Source organism: Mirounga leonina, unplaced genomic scaffold (assembly GCF_011800145.1).
Source record: "Mirounga leonina isolate KUSES-001 unplaced genomic scaffold, KU_Mleo_1.0 Mir_454, whole genome shotgun sequence".
NCBI lineage: Eukaryota > Metazoa > Chordata > Mammalia > Carnivora > Phocidae > Mirounga > Mirounga leonina.
Window position 1 is genome coordinate 9,933,667 of NW_023270763.1, and position 20,878 is coordinate 9,954,544.

Sequence of the window (20,878 nt, forward strand, 5' to 3'; positions counted from 1 at the left end):
GGCTCCTTCTGGAGGCTCAAGGGGAGAACGTGTTTCCTTTCTGGCCTCTAAAGGCTGCCTCCATTCCTTGGCCTGAGGCCCCTGCCTCCGACGAAGGCTAGGACCCTGGCACCTTCTCTGACCTCTGTGTCCATTGTCAGGTCTCCTTCCGTGTCTGCCTCCCTCATAAGGACCTTTGTGGTTGTATCGTCCTCTGTCCATTTCCAGATCCTGAACCTAATCACACCGGCAAGGCCCATGCAAGGCGACATCTTCACGGGGCCCAGGGAGTAGGTGGTGGACAGCCTGGCCCGCCCGGGCCTTCTCTCCCACTCCATTTCTTTTTCATCAGGCCCCTCACCCAGTGACCCACATTTGGCCCACACGGTGCGCTATAAAGCCCCCGCCTGGGCAGGTGCACACATGGGGTCAGGGCGGGCAGGGCCGGGGGCATCTCGGCACCAACCCCACCCAGAGTTAACATAACCGCTGACTTAACCTGCAAAATGGGGCTCCCTGCTTTTAGGGGGGGCTGTGAGGCTCAGCTAAGGTTTGTAAACTAGTCAGAATCTGACACGTGAGAGCAGCCGTACGGGTTGTTTTTAATGTCCCACGGTAGATGGTCTTATTCCCTATGTCACAGCTGAAGAACCTGAGGCTCAGGGTCTGTGCCCATCCCTGGGGCTGCCATCAGCAGATTTCCACCAACTGGGCGGTTTAAAACAAAAGAAATGTATTCTCTCATAGTTCTGGAAGCCAGAAGTCGGAAATCCAGGAGAGCCGTGCTCCTTCCAGGGATTTGAGGGGAGAACCCACTCCTTGCTGCTTCTAGCTGCCGGTGGCGGTCTCGGGCTCGTGGCCCCGCCGCCTCTCCCATGTCTCCTCCTCCTCAGTCTCTCTTAGGACACTTGTAGTGGTGCTTGGCGCCTGCCCAGATAATCCAGGATTCTCTCATTTCGAGATCCTTAGCGATCATATTGGCAAAAACCTTTTTTTCAATAAATGGTCACACGTCCCAGGGGTTTGACATGGATATTTTTCAAGGCCACCACATGGTCCATGACTTGCTTGGAGTCACAGCTGGTCAGTGGCCGAGCTGGGCCTGGAACCCCCTGCCCAGGGCTCTCATCCTCATCCCCCAAAGGTTTGCTCAGACCTGGTGGGGTCAGGGGGGGTGAGGGGGCGGAGTCTAAGCCCTGGGCCCTTGGAGGCTGCTGGCCTCCGCCTCCTGGCCTCGGCCGGCGGGCCGCCGATCCAGCCTCACCTGCTGACAGCCGGTCTCTTCACCCAGGCCGCAGCTATGACGAGAAGGTGGATGTGTTTTCCTTTGGAATCGTCCTGTGCGAGGTAGGTCCAGGGGCGGGCGGCAGTTGGCATGAGGCTTGGTGGCTCCTGTCCACTCCCGGGCTGCAGGCTGCAAGTCTGCAGGGGCCCCAGGTTGTGGGGGAGCTCCTGGGAACAGGGCTGCCCACAGCAACCTGCATCCCTGGGGGGCGTGGTGGTCAGGCGGGTGCCAGATCAAGTGTGACCTGTTCCCAGCCCCAGGGACCCCTCCCCCGCCCCCCGCCCCCGTGGGTAACTGCTGGGCCTTGTGCGGGACAGATCATTGGGCGGGTGAATGCGGATCCCGACTACCTGCCCCGCACCATGGACTTTGGCCTCAATGTGCGAGGCTTCCTGGACCGTTACTGCCCCCCAAACTGTCCACCGAGCTTTTTCCCCATCACTGTGCACTGCTGTGATCTGGACCCTGAGAAGAGGTAAGTGCGGTCGGGGCTCCGCCGGGAGCAGCCCTAGGGGTGGGGCCGGTCCCCCCGCCGCGGAGCAGAACCCACCACCCCACCCACGCGTCACCCAGGCCCTCCTTCGTGAAGCTGGAGCAGTGGCTGGAGACCCTCCGCATGCACTTGGCCGGCCACCTGCCACTGGGCCCGCAGCTAGAGCAGCTGGACAGGGGCTTCTGGGAGACCTACCGGCGCAGCGAGAGCGGACTGCCTGCCCACCCCGAGGTCCCCGACTGAGCCCCGGCCGCCCCCGTCCCCACCGCCGGCACCCACTCCTCTGCGGGTCGTGGCCGGCTGTGGAGCCCTCGGCCAGGCGGCAGGCGCCCAGACTCCTCCCCCAGTGCCAGGCCCCGACTGGCCTCCTCCGTCCCAGGGGCCGTGGCCCCTGCCCCATCTCTGCCCCTGGCCCCAGAGCTGGCCTGGCTGCATACACACCGTCACCTCGCCCTGCCTTACCTCTGTCTTGGTGGGGCCAGCCCCTCTCGCTTCTCCTCGCATGAGCTGGAGGGCCCGCGTGAGTCCCGCCCCATCCTGCACCCCGCCGCCCCCAGCCGTCCCATGCACACCCCATCTGTCCGCAGCCCCTCTGGGGCCGGGCTGGTAGACAGCCTCGGCCCGGGCCCACTGACGGCTGGGTACGTAGGGGAGGGCGCGGGGTGGGGGGGAGGCCGCGTTGCTGGGGTGAGTCAGCCCCCCGGCGGGGTGTCTCAGTAGCCACAGGTGTTGATAATTACCCAAACCCCCAAACACAGAGAGGTCTGCCCCGTGGAACGGAAGTCCCCGGTCGCTCAGCCACAGGCCTCTCTCGCTTTGGGTCCCCATTTCTTTCCTGAAGCCACTTTAGTGAGAAGCAGGGTGAAGGGAGGGTCCGCTGGGGGAGAAGGGAGTCGCGTCCCTGGGTCAGGGCTGCCGGGAGGAGCCACAGGGGGACGCTGGGCCGAGCGACGAGGCAGGTGTCCACCAGCATCCCAACCCCCGCAGTTCATCTCAGCACCCCTCCCGGGCTTCTCCCCCAGGCTCCCCCCGCCACCCACGGCCCTCTGTCCTCTGGGTTCTTTCTGTGTAATCTATTTTTTAAGGAGAATTTGTATTATTTTTTCATACGGCTGCAGCAGCTGCTGTCGGGGGGCTTGGGGTTTTATTTTTCTGGCGGGCGGGGGTGGGGGGGCCATTTTGTCACTTTGCCTCAGTTGAGCGTCTAGGAAGTATTAAAACTGTGAAGCCTTCTCAGTGCACTTTGAACCTGGAAAACAATCCAAACAGACCCATGGGACTACGAGTCCGGGAGGTGGGACGCGTCCCCTCCGTCCAGGAGTCGTGATGTCTAAAGAACAAAACCCAGACTCAGAACAATAAAGTAAATTCCATACTCCCCACCCAGATTCCCCGTTGCCATGTGTGTCTGGGGCCCCCGAGGATCCAGGAACGAGAGCGGCACTTTGTGACTAGAAGCCCGATAGGAAGACAAGAGTGGAGGGCAGGTGGGGACAGGCGCAGGGCGGGAGGGGGGGGACCGCCCAGCCACTCGAGTGGAGACCTCTCCAAGGCTGGGCTTGGGAGCGGGGAGATACTAGGGAATGTATTGCTTTCATATAATAGTAAATGTTCTCTTCTTTCTAAAACTTAAGGGATCCAGTCAGGAAAACAAATCGCACTAGCTCTTTGACATAGAGAGCGTTTGATACAGGGGATTGTTTCACGCAGCGGCTGAAAGTCCGTGTGGAAGGGTAGAAAGCAGATACTGGGCTAACCAGAGATGGTGAACTTCGGGAAGCAGCTACCGCGCCCCTGGCAGGGGCATTTAGAAAAGAGGGAGTTACTTTAGCCATCTGGGGTTGGCATATCAAATCACCCCTTAAACTCAGCGGCTTGAAAGAACAGTGATCGCTCATGACTTTGTCAAGAATTTGGGAGCAGCTTGGGTGAGTGGTTTTGGTCACATACTGTCTGGGCTGCAGTCCTCTGAGGATGTGACTGGAGCTGGAGGGTCCACTTCCTCCCATGGCTGCAGGTTGATGCTGGCTGCTGACCAGAGGCCTCAGTGCCTGTCAGGGCCTCTCCACAGGGCTCCCTGAGTGTCCCTGCAGCATCCTCTAGAGCAAGCATCCCAACAGAGCCAAGTAGAAGCTCTACTGCCTAGTCTCAGAAGCCTCAGCATTATTTCCACCACATTCCACTGATCACACGGGCCAACCCTGATTCAGTGTGGGAGGGGACTACACAAGGCCACGAATACCTGTACCAGAAGGGATCTCTGGGGCTCATCTGGGAAGCTGGCTAGGACCTTGGAGGGAGGAGCCCTGTGAGACCAGTGCTTGAATTTTTTAAGGTTTTTTTTTTTGAGGGGCGCCTGGGTGGCTCAGTTGGTGAAGCATCATCTGCCTTTGGCTCAGGTCATGATTTCAGGGTCCTGGGATCGAGCCCTGCATGGCGGGCTCCCTGCTCAGCAGGGAGCCTGCTTCTCCCTCTCCCTCTGCCCCCCCCCCCGCACTCTCTCAAATAATCTTTATTAAAAAAAAAATTTTTTTTTTTTTTAAAGATTTTATTTATTTATTTGAGAGCGAGAAAGAGAGAGGGGGAGGGTCAGAGGGAGAAGCAGACTCCCTGCCGAGCAGGGAGCCCGATGCGGGACTCGATCCCGGGACTCCAGGATCATGACCTGAGCCGAAGGCAGTCGCTTAACCAACTGAGCCACCCAGGCGCCCCCCCAATTTTTTTTTTTTTTCAGAGGGAGAGCACACACAAGCAGGGGAGGGGCAGAGGGAGAGAGAATCTTAAGCAGGCTCCACACCCAGCAGGGAGCTCACGACCCTGAGATCATGACCTGAGCCAAAATCAAAGAGTCTGGCGTTTAACCGACGGAGCCACCCAGGTGCCCCTGCAGTGCTTGGATCTTTGATGTGTGTTGTGGGGGGAAAGGCTGGATTCTAAGCAGTTGATGCTGGAACTTCTAAGAAGGTGGGTGCAAAAATGGTCATTGCTGGAGCCCAAATCTGCCACTGCTGACTAGTGTGGGAGAGCACAAGAACGAGAAAGTCCCTTAGCTTGTTTCACTTCCAGGTCTCCCCCTGCTGCCAGGGAAGCCTGGGAAATGTAGTTTTCAGCTGTCCAGCAACAGCATCACAGAGAATGGAGTGGGTGTGGGCCTGAGACAGAGTAACCAGCCCAGTCCACCTCTTTGGCTGCTCGTCCCTTGTACACATCTTTCTCCTGTATTCGATTTCCATATGACTCTAACAGCTTTGTGCTTCCCCCCAACTAGGAGTGAGGATTCTTTGTGCACCCATCGTTCTCTTCCTAAAAGGGAGGGACAGCAGCATGCTGGGGTCACCATATCCACCACTCGGATTCCCCTTGAGTGTTGTGTAACTTAAATAATGAAGTTCACCATCCTCATCAATACGTTTACATCAAATAAGGGAAGTGGCGGGGTGGGGGGGAAGTTAGTTGATGGACACAGAAGCAAAGAAGAAAATACCCAGAGCTGCTGTGTTCCTCACTTCCCCAAACCGGTTCTCATGTCATAATTCGATTTTTTAACCCTTATAATGAGATACAATTCACATGCAAGTCACCTACTTACAAGATAGTTTCTAATATCTTCACAGAGTTCTGTGACCACACCACAGTTTAATTTTAGAACATTTTCATCACTGTCTTGACAGTGTCCTTTGATGCACAGAAGTTTTAAATGGTGATGAGGTGGGCAGATGGCTTAAAAGACACAAACAACCAAAACTCACCAAAGAAGAAACAGAAAATGTGATCGATTGTTTATTTACCAAATGAACTGAATTTATAGTTCAAAACGTTCAGAAAAGGAAAACTTCAGGCCCAGAAGGTGTTACTGGCAAATTTAAAGGAGGAATTCTACACAAGTTCTTCTAGAAAATAGAAGAGAAGGGAGCACTCCTTAATTCGTCTTATGAGCTCAGAATTACCCTGACACCAAAATCAGATACAGGATAAGAAGAGAACAATTTCACATCAATATCATTCAGGAATAGAAAAGCAAAAGTCTTCGGCGAAGTATTAGCAAATAGAATCTAGGGCTGTCTAAAAACAATATACTATGACCACACAGGCTTTATGCCAGGAATGTACTAGCAGTCCCAATATTTTATTTTATTTTTATTTTTATTTTTTAAAGATTTTATTTATTTACTTGACAGAGAGCGACACAGCGAGAGAGGGAACACAAGCAGGGGGAGTGGGAGAGGGAGAAGCAGGCTCCCCGCAGAGCAGGGAGCCCGATGCGGGGCTCGATCCCAGGACCCTGGGATCATGACCCGAGCCGAAGGCAGTCGCTTAACCAACTGAGCCACCCAGGCGCCCAGCAGTCCCAATATTTTAATCAATCCATGGAAAAACCACAGCGATACACCACTTCACACCCACCAGGATGACCATAATCTTTTGAAAGAAAGCAAAGGAGTGTGGGAGAGGATGTGGAGAAATTGGAACACATGCTGATGTGAATATAAAATAACGCAGCTACAGTGTAGAACAATTTGGCAGTTGCTCAAAATGTTAAACACAGAGTTACCATTTGATTCTGCAATTCTCTCAGGTATATGAACAGGAGAAATGAGAACATACGTACACACGGAAACTCGCAGGTGGATGTTCCTAGGAGCCAAAAAGTGGGAACAACCCAAATGTCCATCGGTGGATGAATGCGTAAACATCTGGCATGTCCACACAATGGAATATTACTCTGCCTTAAGAAGGAGTGAAATACTAATGCACGCTACAACAAGGATGAAAACACTAGGCTAAGAGAAAGAAGCCAGACAGAAGAGCTCACGTGTTGATTCTGTGTACATGAAGGGTCCAGGCAAATCCACGGAGACAGGAAGTAGATTCATGGGGGAAGAGAGAATGGGGAGTGACTGCTAATGCGTATGGCGTTTATTTGGGGGATGAAGAAAATGTTCCAGAATTCGATAGTGGTGATGGTTGCACAACCCTGCAAACATACTAAAAACCACTGAATTATACACTTAAAATGGTAAATTTTAAGGTGTGTGAATTATGTCGCAGTTTTTAAAATCATAATATTAGATGATACCAAGTGACGCTGAAAGCATCTGGCAAAAATTCAACATCCGTTCCTGGTTTGGTTTTTTTTTTTTAAGATTTTATTTATGTTTTCAACAGAGAACGATCGAGCGGGAGGGAGAGGGAGAAGCAGGCTCCCCGCTGAGCAGGGAGCCCAATGCAGGGCTTGATCCCAGGACCCTGGGATCATGACCTGAGCTGAAGGCAGGCGCTTAACCAACTGAGCCACCCAGGCGCCCCCATTCCTGGTTTAAAAAAAAGAAAATCTCAGCAAATCAAAAATACGAGGCAACGTCCTTAAATTGATTTAAAGGCTACAGAAAAACCCACAGCTAACATTATACTTAATGGTGAAAGAATATGTGCTTTCTTCCTGAGATCAGGAAAAAGGCAAGGACGTCCATCCAGCCTCACCACTCCTAGTCACCATTGTTCTGGAAGTCCTGGTCATTGCAGGAAGACAAGGAAGTGAACAAGAAGTAAATGTGTACAGGGCACCTGGCTGGCTCAGTCGGTAGAGCATGTGACTCTTGATCTCAGGGGGTTATGAGTTCAAACCCCACATTTGGTGTAGCGATTACTTAAAAATAAAATCTTTTAAAAAATAAAGGGGGCGCCTGGGTGGCTCAGTCGGTTAAGCGTCTGCCTTCGGCTCAGGTCATGATTTCAGGGTCCTGGGATTGAGTCCCACATCGGGCTCCCTGCTCAACAGGGAGTCTGCTTCTCCCTCTGCCTGCCACTCCCCCTGCTTGTGCTCTCTCTCTCTGTGTCAAATAAATAAAATCTTTAAAAAAAAATAAATAAGGGGCACCTGGGTGGCTCAGTCGTTAAGCATCTGCCTTCGGCTCAGGTCATGATCCCAGGGTCCTTGAATCGAGCCCCGCATCGGGCTCCCTGCTCGGCGGGAGGCCTGCTTCTCCTTCTCCCACTCCCCCTGCTTGTGTTCCCTCTCTCACTGCGTCTCTCCCTGTCAAATAAATAAATAAAATCTTCTAAAAAAATAAGTAAAACTTAAAAAGATGCTTCACATCACTAGTCACAGAGATATGCAAATTAAAGCTGTAATGAGGGGCACCTGGGTGGCTCAGTCGTTAAGCGTTTGCCTTCAGCTCAGGTCATGATCCCAGGGTCCTGGGATCGAGCCCCGCATCATGCTCCCTGCTCGGCAGGAAGCCTGCTTCTCCCTCTCCCACTCCCCCTGCTTGTGTTCCCTCTCTCGCTGTGTCTCTCTCTGTCAAATAAATAAAATCTTTAAAAAAAAAAAAAGCTGTAATGAGGTGCAACTCACACCTGTTAGAATGGCTAGCATTTTTAGAACTGACAATACCAAGTGTCGGTGACTATGTGAAGCAACTGGAACTCTCGCATACTGGTAGCAAGAATGCCAAATAACATGGTCACTCTGTATTCCCACAAAGATTTTTTTTTTAATTTATTTCTTTGACAGAAAGATAGCAAGAGCAGGAACACAAGCAGGGGGAGTGGGAGAGGGAGAGGGAGAAGCAGGCTCCCTGCCGAGCAGGGAGGCCGATGCGGGGATCAATCCCTGGACCCAGATCATGACTTGAGTGGAAGGCAGATGCTTAACGACTGAGCCACCCAGGTGCCCCTATTCCCACAAAGTTAAACATACACTTACCATATACTTCCCATGCAATGCTGCAATCCCACTCCTAGGTATTTACCCTAGAGAAATTAAAAGTTATGTTCACACACTCCCTGTAAGTACATGGATGTTTCTAAAAGCTCTATTCATAATTGCCAAAATCTGGTAACAACCCAACTTCCCTTTAACAAGAAAACGAAGACTGTAATTGGTACATGCAGTAACATGGATAAATCTCAAAAGAACTGTGCTGAGTGAAAGAAGCCAGTCTCAAAAGATCACATACAGTAGACTTCCCTTTATACGACTTTCTAAAGACAATAGGGATGGAAATCAATAGGGGCCAGGGATGAAGGTGAAGCAAGGATTTGACTACAAGGGGCAGCAAGAGGAAGTTTTTTGAGGATGACTGAACTGTTTTGTATCCTATTGTGGTGGTGGTTATATGAATCTAAATGTGTTAAAAACACATAAAGCTGGGGGAGCCTCGCTGGCTCAGTCGGTAGAGCATGTGATTCTTTTTTTTTTTTTTAATTTGAGAGAGCGAGAAAGAGAGAGAGAGTACATGAGAGGGGGGAGAGTTAGAGGGAGAAGCAGGCTCCTCGCTGAGCAGGGAGCCCAATGCGGGACTTGATCCCGGGACTCCAGGATCATGACCTGAGCCAAAGGCAGTCGCTTAACCAACTGAGCCACCCAGGCGCCCAGAGCATGTGATTCTTAATCTCAGGATCATGAGTTTGAACCCCACATTGGGGGTAGAGTTTACTTTAAAAAAAAAAACAAAAAAACACACATTGAGCTGTAAGCAGAAAAAGAAGTCAATTTTACTCTATGTAAAGTTTTTAAATAATAGTTTTTAAAAATCTAACCAGAGCAGATGGAAGCCAGAAGAAAATATTTGCAACATATAGAAAATATTTGCAAACAGTGTGACAAAGAATTCTATAATATATAAAGTGTTCCTACCAAAAAAGAGACTGTCAAACTGGATTTTTAAAAAAATTTATATGCTGTTTATTTTTTTATTTTTTAAAGATTTTATTTATTTATTTGACAGAGAGACACAGTGAGAGAGGGAACACAAGCGGGGTGTGGGGGAGAGGGAGAAGCAGGCTTGCTGCTGAGCAGGGAGCCCGATGCAGGGCTCGATCCTAGGATCTTGAGATCATGACCTGAGCCAAAGGCAGATGCTTAACGACTGAGCCACCCAGGTGCCCCTTATATGCTGTTTATAAGAAACAAACTTGAAATTTAATGATAGAGTACGTTAAAAGTAAAAGGATGGAAAAAGACATACCACACAAACACTAATTTTTTTAAGCTGGCTTGGCTATATTTAGATTTGATTCACTTCGATTAATATCAAAGTAGTCTAAAGAACCGTGAAAATGAAAAAAAAAAAAACTGTGAAAATGATTAAGGATAAAGAGCGATTTACATAATAATAAAAGCGCCAACTAACTAAGAGGGCATAACTATCTAAAATGTGTGTGCACCTATGGGCACCTGGGTAGCACAGTAGGTTAAGCGACCGACTCTTGGTTTTGGCTCAAGTTGTGATCTCAGGGTCGTGAGATCAAGCCCCACAACCAGCTCTGCACCCCAAGACAGGCATCGGGTTCTGCGCCTCCGCATCAGGCTCCGTGCTGAGCACAGAGTCTGCTTCGGGCTTCTCCCTCTCCCTCTGTCCCCCCCCCTTCAAAAAAATGCGTATGCATCTAAAAACATTTTTTTGAAATACATGAAGCGAAAACTAGAACTAAGAGGAAAAATCAACATCACACCCACTTTCCAGCCATGTGAAATAGTACCTTTGAATGGATCCTCCAGCCTAGTGAAGCCCTCAGCGGACTGTGAGCCCAGCCAGTCTCGTGACTGCAAACTTAGGAGAGACCCAGAGCCAGAACTGTCCGGATAAGCCACTTCTGAATTCTAGGCCCGAAGAAACTGTGAGACAGAAACGTTTAATTATTATGTTCAGCCACTAAATTCTAGAGTCATTTGTTACACAGCAATAGACAACTGATAGAGCCACCAAAAAACCTGTCTGGTTCTTTGACCAGGACTTTAAAGCCCCAAGCTCATCCTTTTCTTTCCGAACGGTTTTCCTTAGCCATTTTTTTTTTTTAAGATTTTATTTATTTATTTGACAGAGACAGAGACAGCGAGAGCAGGAACACAAGCAGGGGGAGTGGGAGAGGGAGAGGGAGAAGCAGGCCTCCCGCCGAGCAGGGAGCCCGATGTAGGACTCGATCCCAGGACCCTGGGATCATGATCTGAGCCGAAGGCAGTCGCTTAACCAACTGAGCCACCCAGGCGCCCCTTCCTTAGCCATTTGTTTCCACACTACATTGGGTTATCGAACTAGGTTATCTAATTCATTGGGTAGATTATCCGGGCTCTTTATGGTCTCTTTATGCCAGCAGATACCAGAATCCCATTTAAATTGGCAAGATGCTCTGTGTTCAAGGTCGAAAATCTAACCAAATCAATTTCACAATCCCACTTTGAAGGTCCATTTCTCTTTCCCGCTGCTTTCCTTCTAACTTCTGACAGTGGGAGGCACTAAAGGGACCTTGCAAAATGGACAAAGAGGAGAAAGGACTTCCTTCCAGTTTTCCAGGGGTTGTCTGTATTTCTCAAATAGCAGCAACCACTTGGTTTCTGCCCCCAACCACTTGCAGGATGCAGAGCCCAAGCTGCCCATAGTTCTCTCTTTAGTGGTCCGAGCACCCCCTGCAGGACACACCACCTCCTCTGTAGTCTGGGCACCAGTCAAGGGCATCCTTTCCTTAGGGTCCTGAACACCAGTTAGAGCTCTTAGCCCTGGTAAATCGTAAGTTTTTGTTTCCCTTATCCTGACTGGTCCCTAATTGCTACAGTACTTGGTACTGGAATGGGGTTGAAATATTTGCTGGATAAATTAATGAATAAAATAATGTGTAATTGAACTTGAGCAAGATCTAGGACTCTCAGCTGCCATCTTACCTTGAGGATGAAGAGCTGAATTATTCATTCAGTAATTACATCATTCAACATTCACTCTCTGTCTACGCTAACCTCTCGACCACTCCATCAAACAAGTCCATCAGCCCCTTTCTATTTCTCCTTCTTAGCACTGTAAATTTCAGTAAGACTCAGACTTCACAACCCTCTGTTTGAATAAGAAATCCAACAGATTTGGAGTTTTATTAATTTTTTTTGCAGGTGGGGAAAGGAAAAAAAGTGTCAATGATCCTGTCCTGACTTAACAAAAAGAACCTTAATTATTTGTATTTTTATATACATCAAAAGTACATACATCAAATTAACCATCATTACAAGGGCAACAAGTTATTAAATAACTAGAATGCCGACTTTTGGGGATTACTGGTTAGAGTTCACAGAATATAGCAAAACACCCTGAAGTCTGCATGTCTTAAAAGACTCATTCAAGGGCGCCTGGGTGGCTCAGTCAGTTAAGCGACTGCCTTCGGCTCAGGTCATGATCCTGGAGTCCCGGGATCGAGTCCCGCATCGGGCTCCCTGCTCAGTGGGGAGTCTGCTTCTCCCTCTGACCCTCCTCCCTCTCATGCTCTCTGTCTCTCATTCTCTCTCTCTCAAATAAATAAATAAAATCTTAAAAAAAAAAAAGACTCATTCAAAAAAACTGCACTACTAGAAGGGGATTATACATTTGCGTACTCTCATGTCAGTCAGGAGTGCAGAAGTGATACTTTGTGAATGCTCTCAATTTACTACTTTATCAGAAACCGCTTTATAACACTCAATGTCTGCATTTGTGCAGCTGAAGGACAACAGCACATGTTTTATACCTAAGATTTTGTTCTAAGATTTATTTATTTGAGAGAGAAAGGGAGCACAGGGAGGGGTAGAGGGAGAGGGAGAGAAATCCTCAAGCAGACTCCCTGCTGACCACGGAGCCTGAGGCAGGGCTCGATCCCAGGACCCCAAGATCATGACCTGAACTGAAATCAAGAGTTAGACATTTAACCGACTGAGCCACCCAGGTGCCCCAGATTTTCTTGATTGGCAGCATCTTCAAGCCTACTCCTTAAAATTCTATTAATTAGCACTGGGGAAAAAAAGACCTAATAAGCCTAAAATATAAAATATGGAAAACAAACTGCCAAGATAATTCTTAGGCAAAATTTACACACAGTGACATGCACAAATCTTAAGTGCCCAATTTGAAGAATACATGTCTAATAAATGTATACACCCAGGTAGCCACCATGCCAATCAAGATAGAGAACATTTCCATAGCTCCAGAAAGTTCCCTTGGGGCTTTTCCTATCAAGCCCCACCATTACCACCCCAGAGGCAACCACTGTTACGATTTTTATCACCCTAGAACACATTTGCCCGTTCTTGAACTTCAAATAAAGGAAAGCAGACAGCATGTACTCTTTTATGTCTGGCCCCTTTTGTTCAACCTAATTCTTTCCAGGTGTATCCATGCTGTTGAGTCCAGTTGTATTTTATTCTTTGCATTGCTCATTTGGATCCCATTGAATGAATATACTACTATTTGTTTCTGCATTCTTCTGTTAGTGGACATGGTGGTTGTTCCTGGGCTTTGGCTATTACACATTCATACACGAATCATTGTAAGGACATATGTTTTCATTTCTATGGAATAAATACCCAGGAGTAGAATTGCTGGGTCCTGTGGTTAAGTGTATGCTTCACTTTATAAGAAACTGCCAAAATGGCTGTAGCCTTGTTTAACTTCCACCAGCAACATCAGAGTTCTTGTTTCTCTACAATGGCAGGAGGTATCATCCGTCTTTCTAATTTTAGCCACTGGCATCTCATTGTGAATTTAATATGCATTGCTCCAGTGACCAATTATTTTTTTTTTATTTTTATTTTTTAAAGATTTTTTTTATTTATTTGACAGAGAGAGACACAGCGAGAGAGGGAACACAAGCAGGGGGAGGGGGAGAGGGAGAAGCAGGCTTCCCGCGGAGCAGGGAGCCCAATGTGGGACTCGATCCCGGGACTCCAAGATCATGACCTGAGCCGAAGGCAGTCGCTTAACCGACTGAGCCACCCAGGCGCCCTCCAGTGACCAATTATTTTAAGCATCTTCTTCTTTGCTTATTTGCCACCTATATATTTCCTTTGGCCAAGTACCTGTTCAAAAGTTTGCCATTTCCTGTTGGTTTTGTTCTTTGTATTATTGAGTTGTAGGAGTTCTTTAGATATTCTGGGTCCAAGTCCTTAATCCATCTGTTGAAAAGCTACCCTTTCCCTGCTTCTTACATTTTGAAGCTCTGTTATTGGGGACCTACAGATTTAGGATAGCTGTGTCTTCTTAATGAATCGACCTTTTTATCATCATGAAATGTTCTTTATCTCTGATATTAATGTAGCCATTTCCACCTTTCTTGGGATTGGTGGTTACGTGGTGTATCTTTCTGTGTGCTTTTACTTTCAACCTGTGTCTTTACATTTAAACTGCATCTCTTGCAAACAGCATATGATTTGCTCTTCTTTTGTTACCCAACTTTTCAAACTCTGCCTTTAGTAACATTTTATCCACTTACATTTGATATCTTTATTAATGTGATAGTTACTGCTTTTATTTTCTATTTGTCCATCTGATCTTCGTTCCTGTATTCTTTTTCTGCCTTTTTCAGATTAATTAAGTTCTTTGGCTTTTTTTACAATTGCATTTTATCTCCTTCTTTGGCTTTTTAGTTCTCCCTCTCTGTATGTTATTGTTTTTTAAATACTTTATTTATTTACTTTTAAAGAGAGAGAGAACACATACACATGAGCAGGGGGAGGGGCAGAGGGAGAGGGAGAGAGAGAATCCCAAGCAGGCTCCACGCTCAGCATGGAGCCAATGCAGGGCTCGATCCCACAACCCCGAGATCATGACCTGAGTCAAAATTAAGAATCAGATGCTCAACCAACTGGGCACCACCCAGGGACCCCCACTCTCTGTATGTTTTATTGATTGCTCTAGAAATTACAAAACTAACCCTTAACTCAGTTTACCTTGAATTAATGTTTATCGCTTCACACATAATATAAGGACCTCCCACCAGTGTAACTCCTCTACCTATTCCCATCCTTTGGGCAATTATTACAGTATGTTTTACTTCTACATATGCTATAAACCTCACCATACAATGTTAGTATTTTTTTTTTTTTTTGCTTTACCACCAATTTCCTTAAATAAATCAAGAAAAGTTAAAAAAATAATCTTTTACCTACAGAGTTACAATTTTTGGTTCTCTTCATCCCTTTCCTTTAGAGCTGAGTTTCCATCTGGTATCATTTCCCCTCTGATAAACAGCCTATTACAATTTCATACTGCATGTCTGCTAGAGACAAAATTCCTCTCCTTTCATTGTAGAAGTCTTTATTTTACCTCAGTTTTTCTTTTTTTAGAGACAGAAAGCATGCACATGAGTGAAGGGTGAGGGAGAGGGAGAGAGAATTTTAAGCAGGCTCAACACCCAGTGTGGAGCCCAACTCGGGGCTGATCTCACGACCCTGAGATTATGACCTGAGCCAAAATCAAGTCAGACACTTAACCGACTGAACCACCCAGGTGCCCCCGACCTTCATTTTTGAAAGCTATTTCACTGGGCATAGAATTCTAGGCTGACAGGTTGTATGTTCAGCCTTTATACACGTCTTCCTATTGTCTTCTGGCTTCCACTATTTCTAATTAGGTGTTAGCCATTATTCTTATTGTTCTCTTGAATGTTCTGTCTTTTTCTTTTGTCTCTTTTTCAGATTTTCTCTTTACCTTTGGTTTTCAGCAGCTTAGGTGTGATTTTCTGTGTATTTATTCAGTTTGGGCTTCATGAAGTTTTTTAAATCAATGGATTAATGTTTTTCATCGAAGTTGGAAAATTTGGTTCACTTCCAGGATAGCCAAGTAAGCACTTAACAAACCTGACATTCCCACAGATAACAACTGAAAACTCTAGACAAATATTTGTAAATAGCACAAAGGCACCTGAAGGGTAAACAAAGGCAGGTTCTGAAGAGGAGTTAAAAATTTTAAGAGGACACTGGTACAATGTGTCTCCCATATTTACAGCTTTTAGTCTGAGGTCAAGACAGTGTCATATAGTAAGTGCTCTATCCAATCTAAAATTAATCTTTCTGGCTTGAAGAACCTGAAGACAATATTTGGGACAAACACAGCTGGTGGAAAGTAAAGGAGCATCGTGAAAAGAAAAGATCCAGGGAAGTCCCAGATTCTGGTATAAGTCTTCCCAAATCTCTGGCAGATCCCTACACTGTGCACACAAGGGCAGAGTCAAGGCAGATAAAAGAACTGAACTGACTGGACGCCTGGGTGGCTCAGTCGTTAAGTGTCTGCCTTTGGCTTGGGTCATGGTCTCAGGGTCCTGGGTTGAGCCCCACATCGGGCTCCCCGCTCGGTGGGAAGCCTGCTTCTCCCTCTCCCACTCCCCCTGCTTATGTTCCCTCTCTCACTGTCTCTCTCCCTGTCAAATAATAAATAAATAAAAATCTTTTAAAAATTTTTTTAATTTATTTGAGAGAGAGAGGGGAGGAGGGGCAGAGGGAGAAGGAGAAGCAGACTCCCCACTGAGTGCAGAGCCCAACGTGGGGCTTGATCCCAGGATCCTGAGATCATGACCTGAGCCAAAGTCAGACTGAGCCACCCAGGTGCCCCTGTAGACAATCTTTTTTTTTTTTTTTTTTAAGATTCTATTTATTTATTTTGACAGAGAGAGAGAGAGAGAGACAGTGAGAGAGGGAACACAAGCAGGGGGAGTGGGAGAGGGAGAAGCAGGCTTCCCGCCGAGCAGGGAGCCCGATGCGGGGCTCGATCCCAGGACCCTGGGACCATGACCTGAGCCGAAGGCAGACGCTTAACGACTGAGCCACCCAGGGGCCCCTAGACAATCTTTTAAATGGAAAAAAACTCACTAATTTTCAAATAGTTTAGTATACTATTTCTATGGCTCACATACATATTAACTTCCTCTTTCATAGGAAACCTGACAAGTTGGTCGCTTACATGAAGCATTATAAAATAAAGGCAAAAGCTAATAGTCTTTCAGCAGGATATACACAATTGCCAGTATCAGAAATGCTATTTAGCGGTTGTTAATTACATGCGCTGAACCATGAAACAAAATTCACGTACCGTGTTGTTTTCCAGATGGCACCTGGCCTTTGGTAATCAGAAATAAGGATTTCCCATAAATAAAAACCACGGCAGGGCACTTAGTGGTTAATTTAAGTCAGTCGGTCTTTCCCGTCTGTGGCACCGTATTATTAAACGCATTAAGGACCTGGGATTTATGCTGGAATTGATTTTGAAGTCAAAGGATGCACAAGTCTCCTTTTAAAAAGAAGGCTTCGGGGCGCCTGGGTGGCTCAGTCATTAAGCGTCTGCCTTCGGCTCAGGTCATGATCCCAGGGTCCTGGGATCGAGCCCCGCATCGGGCTCCCTGCTCCACGGAGAGCCTGCTTCTCCCTCTCCCTCTCCCCCTGCTTGTGTTCCCTCTCTCGTTGTGTCTCTCTCTGTCAAATAAATAAATGAAATCTTAAAAAAAATAAAATGTAAGTAATGGTTTTCAATGAACATGATCAGCGTCTAATACAGCATTCTAAATCGGAGAGACTCTTTGGAAATACAAATCTAAAGAAGGCAATTCCTTCTCCAAATTACAAAATTTTGGCAAATCCATACAATACTTTTTTTTCAGTCCTTTGTAATCCAATAAAACTATGTTGCAATTGTTGGAATCACATTTCACTTCAATGATCATACAAAAATAACCATTTAAGCATGAAATCAAATTACTGTCCTTTCAACAGTTTAATCACAGAGCCAGTTGTTTTATACAAATTAGGATGGTTTTTAAATTTATGTAATTTCCTTCTTTTAGACTGCATTCCACCTTGTTAGCTGCTGAGTTAACACAGCAGAGCAATTATGTATATATAAAATGTGCTCCGTTTCCCGCTGAGGTTGGCCCCAAACCACTCATGAAAGGCTTTAAAATTCTACTTTAAGAAGCTCAAACATGCCAATAACAAATTAATGTTTTCAAATATTGGTAAGTCTTCCATAAACAGGGGAACCCTCAATGTAGATGATCACATATGTAGTTTGTTGTGGTTTTTTTTGAACCAACATAATCTATTCCAATTCAAATATCATTGGCTTATTTTTCTTGCTTTTCTGTACTGCCTAGAGAATGTTGAACTGAAGTGGCAATGGTGAGCATGCTTTTCTTGTCCCTAATTTTAAAGGGGTGCTTTCAATATTTCTCTTTTGAGGGGCGCCTGGGTGGCTCAGTTGGTTAAGCAGCTGCCTTCAGCTCAGGTCATGATCCTGGAGTGCTGGGATCGAGTCCCGCATCGGGCTCCCTGCTCAGCGGGGAGTCTGCCTCTCCCTCTGACCCTCCCCACTCTCATGTGCTCTCTCTCTCTCATTCTCTTTCAAATAAATAAATAAATAAAATCTTTAAAAAAAAATATTTCTCTTTTGAAAATTATATTTATTAAAGTTTTTCAGTAGATTATCAGGTTAAAGCAGTTCCCTTCTATTTATTATTTGCTAGGAGCTCACAGCATGGATAGATTTTGAAAAGTATGGAACATTTCTTGTTTCATCTATTGAGGCACTCAGGTGCTGTTTCTTTTTTAAAGGTTTATTTTTTAATTTTATTTTTAAGCAATCTCCACACCCAACGTGGGGCTCGATCTCACAAGCCCGAGATCAAGAGTCACTTGTCCAGCCAGGGGTCCCTGGTGTTTCTTCTTTAAACTGATGATGTGAGGGGTGCGTGGATGGTTCAGTTGGTTGGGCATCTGCCTTCAGCTCGGGTCATGGTCCCGGGGTCCTGGGATCAAGCCCTGAGTTGGGCTCCCTGCTCGGCGAGAAGCCTGCTTCTCCCTCTCCTCCCTGCTTGTGCTCTTTGTCACTATCTGTCTCTTTCAAATAAATAAAAAAATAAAACCTTAAAAAAAAATTAGGAAAGAGAAAGTTGACAGTTCGTTAAAAAAAATAAATTAAAAAAACTGATGATGTGATGAATTAGATTAACATTTTTTCAATGTTAAAAACCTTGCATTCTTAAAAAAAAAAACCTGCACTCTTGGAACAAGCCCAGTTTTGCTCTAACGTATTCATTTTTTAAAATATTTTTTAAAGATTTTATTTATTTATTTATTTATCTATTTATTTGACAGAAAGCAAGAGAGCACAAGCAGGGGGAGAGGCAGAGGAAGAGGGAGAAGCAGGGCTCGATCCCAGGACCCTGAGATCATGTCCTGAGCCGAAGGCAGAGGCTTAACTGACTGAGACACCCAGGAGCCCCTAATGTATTCATTTTTATGCATGCAGTTGGATTCCGTTGGTGGAGATGTTTTTTATGATACCTACACCCATAATTCGGAAGAAGATGGTCCTCTGCCTTTATCCTGTGGTCCTTGCTTTGTTTTGCATTGAGTTATACTAACCTAATAGAATCTATGCATACTGTTCCTTTTCCTTTTTCTCTTTCTATTTTCTGGAAGCGTATGTATTACACTTTTGTGTAATTCCACAAATGTTTAGCAGAAGTCATCCGTAAAGCTGTTGTGAGTGTTGTCATTTTAGGAATATTTAAAATGCCGTTCAAGAACAAGACAGTGAACTAGAAACAGTCCCTCTCTTTAAAGTGGATTTCCATCTCCCATTGAAAAGGACAGATGGGGGGCGGGGCACTTGGGTGGCTCAGTCGGTTAAGCATTTAACTTTGGGTTTCGTCTCAGGTCATGATCTCCAGGTCCTGGGATTAAGCGTCGCATGGGGCTCCGCGCTCAGCGCCAAGTCTGCTTCTAATTCTCTCTCCCTCTCCTTCTCCTTCTCCCGCTCCCCCTGCTCACACACTCTCTCTCTCTCAAAATAAATAAAATCTTAAAAAAAAAAAAAAAAAAGGACGCATGGGTAAATAGTCAACAGCTCTGGTGGAATGAGCCCAGAGGACCACAGCACATAAAGGAGGAACCCCTAACCCAGATTCAGCAGAGGAAATACCTAAAAGAAACCTAAAAGGAGTGTAGATGAAATAAAAGAGGGAGGTGGTCCTATAGAGAAAGTGGCAAAGACCTAGATACGAGAGAACAGGACTCATCCTCTGAAGCAGGGGTCATTTTGTCTGGCGGAAGAGAGGAGATGACAGAGAAGTCTGCATCCTAAAACACTTGGCGAGTAAAGAACTGAGCGTGCCGAGAACAATGAGGAGCCCTTGAACTGAAGGGTTTTGAGCGGGGCGATGACATAAGCAAATGTGCCAGTTACTAAAACTGCTCTGACTACTAAGTGGAGAATGTGTTGGAAAGTGGCAAAGAGTGAAACTTCAGGCAGGGAAATCAAGTAGGAGACTTTTACCATAATCCGTGAGAAACGCAGTGGTGACTTAAGCCAAGATGATGGCAGTAGGCAGTAGGATAAAGAGAAATACAGCATACCTTTTATTACTTTGTTGTTGCTGTGTTAACCAGTCAAATATTACATGTAATAATGGATCTTTGGGCATTTATCATTAAAGGTAGATATTGAATTAAAAAAAAAAACCACACATGGGGCACCTGGTTGGCTCAGTCAGAAGAGCATGTGACTCTTGATCTTGGGGTTGTGAGTTTGAGTCCCACATTGGGTATAAAGATTACTGAAGAAAAAATAAGCTTCTTAAAGAAAAAAAAATTGCAATGAAATACCACTTCATCCCCACACTAGGATGGCTATAATTCAAAAGACAGGCAATAACAAGCATTGGTGAGGTTGTAAAGAAAAGACAGACCCTTCATACACTGATGGCTGGAATGCTAAATGATGCAGCTACCTTGGAAAAAATTTGGCAGCTCCTCAGAATGAACTGAAAACATGTCTACACAAAATCTTTTTTTTAAGACTTTATTTATTTGAGAGAGAAAGTGAACTAGAGAGAGTGCACATGAGAGGGGCAAAGGGAGAGGGAGAAGCAGGCTCCCCGATGAGCAGGGAGCCTGATGAGGGGTTCGATCCCAAGACCCCGAGATCCCGACCTGAGCCGAAGGTAGATGCTTAACGGAGTGAGCCACCGAGGGGCCCCCTACACAAAATCTTGTATGCAAATGTTTATGGCACGATTATTCATAATAGCCAAAAAGTGGAAATAACCCAGCTAAGCCATCAACCGGTGAAGAGATAAACAGGTGGTATACCCATACAAATAGACTATTACTTGACAACGTAACAAGTGATCGCACACTTGGTGGCTTAAAACAACAGAAATTTTTTTCTCTCGAAGTTCTGAAAAACCAAAATCAGGATCTCTTTTTTGATATTCTCTATTTGATGAGTATTTCCTTTAATTCTTTATAAACACGTGTTTCTTTTGTTCTTTGAACATATTTGTAATAGCTGATTTAAAGTCTTTGTCTAGCCTCTGGGCCCCCTCTGACAGTTTCT

At 46.1% G+C, this 20,878-nt stretch overlaps 1 protein-coding gene across 4 annotated transcripts in view; it reads left to right on the top strand.

Moving 5' to 3' along the window:
* LIMK1 (LIM domain kinase 1) overlaps positions 1–20,878 on the top strand; it is a 51,148-nt gene that overhangs the window by 20,811 nt on the left and 9,459 nt on the right. For 2 of the 4 annotated variants that reach the window (XM_034988665.1, XM_034988664.1), the window contains exons 14-15: positions 1,271–1,326; positions 1,582–1,739. In XM_034988665.1, coding sequence (XP_034844556.1) covers positions 1,271–1,326; positions 1,582–1,739 — 214 coding nt within the window. Of the gene's footprint in view, positions 1–726; positions 1,239–1,270; positions 1,327–1,581; positions 1,740–1,837; positions 3,144–20,878 lie in introns of those variants that run through there. The other 2 variants (XM_034988663.1, XM_034988666.1) reach the window with 2 other exon arrangements.